Source organism: Microcaecilia unicolor, chromosome 6 (assembly GCF_901765095.1).
Source record: "Microcaecilia unicolor chromosome 6, aMicUni1.1, whole genome shotgun sequence".
NCBI lineage: Eukaryota > Metazoa > Chordata > Amphibia > Gymnophiona > Siphonopidae > Microcaecilia > Microcaecilia unicolor.
This window is the reverse complement of record NC_044036.1, coordinates 133,993,829-134,001,937: the sequence shown is the minus strand read 5'-3', so window position 1 is coordinate 134,001,937 and position 8,109 is coordinate 133,993,829. Positions and strand designations below refer to the sequence as shown.

Genomic DNA, 8,109 nt, shown 5'->3' with positions numbered 1-8,109 from the left:
AGCCCCGCCCACACTGTCTCGGACGTCGTGACGTACGAGGTGTCAGGATCGATTCGAGGCTTGAAGCGCACGTGACGCGCGCCGGGCCGACTGATCCGAGGGTCTCGCTGTATAAATTTCCCGAGAGCTGAGTTTGTCTCGTGTACTGTAGCTGCTGCTTCTCTCCAGTTGGAAAGATGGCGGAAGATATGGAGCAGGTGAGGCGGTAGGACGGGTGGTTGTTCATCGTGGAGATGCAGCTCACTTCTTTCCTCCCATCTTTGCAACCTTTCCACGCTGCAGCTCCCCTCCCCCCTCCAGGTTCAGGCCTGCAGCTACCAAGTTACCCAGTTCTAGGAGGGAGACTGTGGCTAGGCCCGGGTTTCAGCATATGGGACTTGGAGTCTCCCCTATTTTACTATTTGAAATAAAAACATAAGAACAGTCATACTGGGTCAGACCAATAGTCCACCTAGTCCAGTATCCTGTTTCCAGCAATGGTCAATCCAGATCACAAGTACCTGGCAGAAACCCAAAGAGTTGCAATATTCCATGTTACTGATACAAGCAGTGCCCACCCCCCCATGTCTATGTTCATATCAGACTATAAGAACATAAATTTAACTTGCACCATTTCAGTGTAGCTGAGGGCAAATTACATTCAGCTACTTTTGGGGGCGCATTTTCAAAGCACTTAGACTTACACAGAGTTCCATGGGTTACTATGGAATTTTGTAAGTCAAAGTGCTTTGAAAATACACCTTTGTATTTCTCTGTCCGCGGAGGGCTTATGGCTTAAGCTTGTACCTGAGGCAGTGGAGGGTTAATGACTTGCTCAAGATCACAAGCAGCAAGCAGTGGGATTTGAACCATGGCTCTTCTGGTTCATAACCTACTGCTCAAACCCCTAGCTACTCTTCCACTGCAGATTTCATGGTACACCAGGCTGGGGTTGTAGAACTAACTCTCCTTCCCAGCCTCTCCACACTATAGCCTTGCCTCTTTTTTTTTTTACTCCTTTATTCCTGAGAGAGCTGATGGGTGATAAGTCTGATATAACATAACATAAATACTCTTCGGGGCCCTGTTTACTAAGCTGCATTATAGGCGCGTTAGCGTTTTTAATGCTTGTTAACAGTGTACATGCCTACACGGTTAGCGCATGTTTAAAACGCTAACACGCCTTAGTAAACAGGACCCTTAATGTAAGTGAAGATGGTAACTTAATTTGTATCTTAATTTTAAACTTTTTTTTATCCTCAGCAACAAACTACTAACACAGTAGAGGAGCCGCTGGATCTCATTAGACTCAGTCTGGATGAGCGAATTTATGTCAAAATGCGTAACGATCGAGAGCTTCGAGGCAGACTGCATGTGAGTACATTGTGAGCACTGGATCCGTTGATGAGGTCTTTCTTGCAGGATTTGGGATTTTCCCTTGTCTTATTGTAAAACTATTGATGCCTGGCTTGATTTGCTGTTTCTGCACATGAGCCAACCATGCTACCCGGAGAGAACAGAAGTTGCACATGGGCTGGGACATTGCTAGATTCTGGAACTGAGAATGAAGGTCAAGAACATGTAAATGTGGACAGCTTCTTATGAAAAGTTTGCTTACTAGGATAGGGAATAACATTGAGATTCACAAAATGAATAGAACCAAAATAAATGGTGTGTGTGTTCTAGGTTTTTCAACCAAGTAGCAAAGAAACATATTTGAGAATAATTCTACCTTCAATGCCACTTAAAAATATTTTAATTTTAAAAATACCAAAATATGCAGCATTATACCAGTCTTCTTCCTTCAACACCCCCCCCCCCCCCCAAAAAAAAAAAAAATCGCATGCTGAAGAGATTTGATAAATGAAAATCAGTGCAAGAAAAGCAAATGACAGCTGAGCAGCCATTGAGTTCCATATAGTAGAGTTCATTTCCAAACTGGGAAACAGTTCCTGGTTGCCTTTTTTTCCCAGTTTATCCTGCATGCAGTGGAATTGATGTACTCAAAAAGTTCAAATCAGGGTTTGAGGGGCCAAGGTCGGCATTAATCCCATAGTTTGATGTTTAATGCTGTTTTGCAGAGAAAATGCAATATTAACTTGTTTCATTTTCCTGTAGGCGTACGATCAGCACTTAAATATGATTTTGGGAGACGTCGAGGAAACTGTGACAACCGTAGAGATAGATGAAGAAACGTATGAAGAGATTTATAAAGTAGGAGCTTTACTTTTAATCCAGCTGGACGGCTGGCCAATAAGCATGTGCCATTCTCTTCCATCTTTTCCAACGTTAGCAGAATCTGGATCTCCATTTAAACAGCTTCATAGTTTTGAAACACTTATGAAATCAAATTGTAATGTGTTTAGCATTAGTATAACTTCATCTTGACCAGGTTTGGTATGAGTATCTTAGATCAGTAGTCTTTGTTCAGATAGATTTCTCTTGCCTTAACTTCCTCATTTTAGCTGTAAATTGAGAGGTGTGGTAGCCGTGTTAGTCCACTCTTAAAGGTTATCAATAGAAATCAAACAAAATAAAACATGGAAAAGAAAATAAGATGGTACCTTTTTTATTGGACATAATACATTTCTTGATTAGCTTTCGAAGGTTGCCCTTCTTCCTCAGATCGGAAATAAACAAATGAGGTAGCAGATAGTATATATGAGAGAAACATCAAAGCATTACTTTGACTGTGTGACAGAGTGGGAGGGTGGGGGTATGCATGGGGACATCAAAGTATTTTATTGATATTCTAACAGAATGGGTGTTGGTAGGTGAGAGGAGGGTAATAAACAGAGAAATACAGCTTTGTGTTTTATAATGAGTTAGAAAACCCAGATCCTTATTAAGTCCTGTTTGTTGGGTGTCAAAATATTCAATCATTCTTATTTCAAAGGTCTTACATTCCTGTATTGTTTTAAAATTACCTTTCAGTATTCTTACTGTGAAATCACTGGTGCAGTGTTCTGGTCTTGTGAAGTGTTGGCCCACAGGGGTGGGGGCCTGACCGGCACCGGCTATTTTCATGTGATGTCTGTGCAGATTGAATCTTGTTTCTCTCGTATATACTATCTGCTACCTCATTTGCTTATTTCCGATCTGAGGAAGAAGGGCAACCTTCGAAAGCTAATCAAGAAATGTATTATGTCCAATAAAAAAGGTACCATCTTATTTTCTTTTCCATGTTTTATTTTGTTTGATTTCTATTGATAAGCTGTAAATTGAAAATTACAAACCTATAATTGGTATAATCACAGCACATATATAAACATACATAGACACAGCTCGTGTGATCATGAATGTGCACAGTAATGACATCTTAAGCTGTTGTACAATTTGCCCTAATTCCTGTGGTGTATTACTTTGTATTACTCATTTGTATCTCAATAAACTTAATTTTAATAAGGTGTTCTGGCAGATAACACACTTTGTTTAATGTGTGTTAACATACATTAGATTTCTTTGCATTTGTAGGGCTTATTTTATGCAATAGGACCTATGTGGTAATAGGGTTGGCATATGCTGATGTATCTAGCTGTCCGTTCCATAGCGTCCCACAGATCAATCCAGAGACGAGTGAGTTATGTCCCTCGACCAGCAGGTGGAGATAGAGAGAATACTATGCTGGTTGAGGGACATAACCCACTCGCCTCTGGATTGATCTGTTGGGAGTAATGGAAAGAAAATTATCAGGTAAGGACTAATTTTACCATATCTGCTTTATTTCTATTCCTGCTCTACACGGAAAGTCTGAAATTTATTTATTTATTGCATTTGTATCCCACATTTTTCCACCTCTTTGCAGGCTCAATGTGGCTTACAATACATCATGAATGGAAATATATAAGAAAATAGACATTTAGTATTACATAAGGATCTTGGGTAACATGATGATGATAAAACATGATAGTAGTGTGACAAGCAAATATTGTAAGACATTTCTGGATATATATGTAGGAGTTCACATTTGTTGATCTTTGTGGTATGCCTTGTTTAAGAGATGGGTCTTCAGTAGTTTGCGGAAGTTAGTTAGTTCATAGATCGTTTTTGAGTTGTGCGGCAGCGCGTTCCAGAATTGTGTGCTCAAGTATCAAATGCTGAACATGCTACAAATTTGCACCATTTCAACAGGCTGTTTTATTTCTTTCTTTCTTTCTTTCTTTTTTTCTTTCAGTCCACGAAGCGGAACATCCCCATGCTGTTTGTGCGAGGTGATGGCGTGGTTCTTGTAGCACCCCCTCTGAGAGTTGGTTGAGGATGGTAGCACTGTGGATTACAATCTAGTTATTTCTTTTGGAATTTATGCACTGAGAACTGATTTTTGTTTGGGGTGGTGGTAAGGATTGGGAAAGTTGGCGCTCGAGCTGTAGACATTGTGAAAGACGGTATGTTATCTGACTGTGATAAAGTATGTTTTGAATTACATAACGGAAGGGTAACAAAATGAGTTATTGAAGCTTATCTTTGTAATCTTGCAGTTCTGTATCCTAATTTCTAAAATAAAAGGTCAACCTTGTGTTATCTCCAGTTCTTGCGGTTCATTTGTGAAGACATTTTGGATCTTGTTGGTGAAGTGAACACCAAGAATGGTCAGTTTTGTTCTGGAGTACTCTGTACCGCTAATTTTATACATCACCCTAAGATGGAAGTTTGAACAACAAATTGCAATTTTTGTTAATTTATTTTTTCTAGGGCTGTTTCGAATATTTGTGTTCGATTTGATTTGGCCCAATAGTGATTTAAATTCAAATATTAATAATCTGGGTCTTTACTGTGTTGAATCCTACTGAAATAAACATTTGATCTGATTTCACGTTTCTTCTTTTATTATTTACTAGGAAAAAATGCCCGTTTCTGAGCGGAATGAAACGGGCGCTAGCAAGGGGCCCCCTCCCTCCGTCCCTCGAAGCTACTTGTCTTGTTCGCTGTGGGCCGTTTCGGCCCTCGAGTGTCAATAGCTCCGGCCTCGACGTCATGACGTTTTGACACGAGGGCGGTGCAGACACTCCAGGGCACACCGGATATCTCGGGCGCCTCAACTTCCGTGGAGGCTTCAGAACGTTGGGGTTGTCTTTTATATATATAGAAGATGTTAAAGCTCAATGCCCAGTACTCGTATTCAGCTGAATAGTAAAATATGCTATTCAGTACAGCTCTAATTTTTTTCTGCATGTCTGCATAATACACTTGCACATTCCACAGCAATTTAGGGCTCATAGACTCGATGTGTAAGAAGCTTCCCTCTATGTCCCTTCATAATAGTCTTCACCTGTTAGCAAATCATTAAGAAACTCCAAACTGCCCAAAACACAGCAGCCAGACTCATATTTGGGAAAGCAAAATATGAAAGCGCCAAACCCCTAAGAGAAAAACTGCACTGGCTCCCACTAAAAGAACGAATTGCGTTCAAAAATCTGTACCCTGGTCAATAAAATCATTCACGGTGAGGCCCCAGTATATATGTCAGACCTCATAGACTTACCAACCAGGAACACAAAGGTCAGTACGCACATTCCTGAATCTCCACTACCCCAGTAGCAAAGGACTTAAATATAAATCAACATATGCATCCAGCTTTTCCTACATTAGCACGCAACTATGGAATGCACTACCAAATGCCATAAAAACAACGCACGACCTAACAATCTTCTGAAAATTACTAAAAACCAACCTGTTCGAAAAGGCATACCACAACGATCCATCCTAAATACCAGACAACGAAACTCTTCCAGAACTAGACAAAACCGAACTCTATATGCCTGACTGCTTCAGTAACTCTTATCACTAACGAACGTTAACACACTACTACCTTATTTCTCACGCCGAAATGAACTGATTATCTAATTTAATCTATAATTTACTCTACCATCTATGTACTTAATGCAATACCACTTTATTTCTTGTTCCAAAAATGGCGATCACCACTACGGCATACTGTAAATCACATTGAGCCTTCAAAAAGGTGGGAAAATGTGGGATACAAATGCAACAAATAAATAAAGCTGCCCTTCAGACTCTCTGGAGGCTTTTGCGATCAGCCCACCAGATGGAGCTATAGTCCTGCTTCTTAGATTGGTTTGTGTGAGGTACAGTATTATCCAATACAATTCAACACAAGTTCTCCAAATAATTCTAAGTACAATGTTCAATATTTAAAAAAAAGAAAAAGAGGAAAAAGACTTCTGTAGCTCAGTACATGCCCTAGTATAAGGAATTTCTACTGGGCAAGCTTCATCATTAGTCAAAAAAATGCCTTGAATATTTTTTTTTCATGTTTTTTTCTTGTTTGTATAAAACTTCTATAAACTTCAAACGTTAGGACACTTACCTGGAAAAACGTAAGTCCAATCGGTTTGCTCTACAGAGTGCCACTGTTTCACGCATGGATTCTTCAGGAGCGTTGCTGAGACTGCTTTAATTCCTTAAATAGGTAAGTCAGAACTTATCTTTCATGCAGCTGTGCGTGAAACAGTGGCTCTCTGTAGAGTGAACCGATTGGACTTTGCATTTTGCCATATAATTGTCCTAACGTTTGAAGTTCATAGAGGTTTTATACAAACAAGAAAAAAACACATTAAAGAAGATGTTAAGGAGGTTTTTTTTTTTAATGATTAATGATTAATGATGAAGCTTGCCCAGTAGAGGTCACTTATAATATGGCCAGGTACTGAGCTACTGAAGTCTACTGCTGATGTGGACCTTTGATTCCCAGCTCCCTGGAGGAATGGACTCATCATCACTACCTTCAAGCACAGCTGTTCCAGCCCTTTCACCACGCAAATAAAACAGCTGTTGTGTTCGAGGCTCAGCTCCAATGAGAAAGTTCTTTATAGCACAGAATCCTACAATTTGACTGTTACATTTTCCTTGGCCACACTCATTCAGTTTCCCTGCCCAAAGCTTAAAAATGTTTTCAATATCTGAAGTGTATGTGCAATTTAAACTACACACAGGAAAAATGCTGCATTTTTCAGAAGCACATACTGTACCTTCTGCTGGAATAAAATCCACAGAAAATACCAGATCCATTTAAAGGGACAGCACCTGGTTTGATGCAGGGATTCATCCTGTCCATTTCTCCTTATTAGGGAAAAAAACATGTTTGAGTCAACATTCAAAAGGAGTTATGTTTCAATAATATTTATTTGGCAAAGATAACAGCAATGTGCATAGATCAAGTCAATATCAACATTAATTACAAGTTCAAGTTGCAACATACACTCACAGTATTAATAAACCTCTACGGTGCTTCTATTTTGATATCCCCCCCCCCCCCCCGCTCTCTCTCCACAGATCAGCTGACCTTCATTCTATCGTCTACTAATTCACATGTTTATCAAGTAGCTCCGCGCTGCAGGCGTTAATGTATCCCACAGGGGGGCCCATCGCCTCACGAACTCCTGTTTATACCGAGGAGGCTGTCTGTTCACTTTGAGTCGCTCAAAGCGCATAAGTTCTAACATGCCTCCCCGCCAGTGTTGAGTTGAGGGCCTTCCGGAGTTAACCAAGCCTGGAGGATTACCTTCTTTGCCAATATAGTAGCTCTTAGTGCAAATTGCCGCATTCCTCTCGGGGTAGGGTTTGAGATCAGCACTCTACCAAACAAGAGCTCTGGCTGGGGTCTCCATGTTGCTCGCCATACCCTAGAAATCTCCTGTAATATTGTATTCCAAAAGTCCTGAATTTTTGGACAATTCCAAAACGTGGCCTAACTCGGCTCCCTCCAGCCCACACTTTGGGCAAGCTTCATCCGGAGAGAGTCCCATGTGGAAGGCTCGTCTAGGGGGTATATGTGCTCTTGACACTGGGAGAATGGGCGTGCAAGTGGCAGATGAAGTTCAATGTTGACAAGTGCAAAGTGATGCATGTGGGTAAGAGGAACCCGAATTATAGCTACGTCTTGCAAGGTTCCGCGTTAGGAGTTACGGATCAAGAAAGGGATCTGGGTGTCGTCGTCGATGATACGCTGAAACCTTCTGCTCAGTGTGCTGCTGCGGCTAGGAAAGCGAATAGAATGTTGGGTGTTATTAAGAAGGGTATGGAGTCCAGGTGTGCGGATGTTATAATGCCGTTGTATTGCTCCATGGTGCGACCGCACCTGGAGTATTGTGTTCAGTACTGGTCTCCGTA

The 8,109-nt window shown here is 40.8% G+C and overlaps 1 protein-coding gene across 1 annotated transcript; it reads left to right on the top strand.

The window, feature by feature from the left end:
* Positions 1 to 57: 57 nt before the first annotated feature.
* Positions 58 to 4,495, top strand: LSM3 (LSM3 homolog, U6 small nuclear RNA and mRNA degradation associated). Its single transcript, XM_030205662.1, has 4 exons — positions 58 to 197; positions 1,243 to 1,353; positions 2,098 to 2,193; positions 4,154 to 4,495. The coding sequence occupies exons 1-4, from the start codon at positions 177 to 179 to the stop codon at positions 4,232 to 4,234; spliced, it is 309 nt and encodes a 102-aa protein (XP_030061522.1). The 5' UTR covers positions 58 to 176; the 3' UTR covers positions 4,235 to 4,495.
* Positions 4,496 to 8,109: the final 3,614 nt, after the last annotated feature.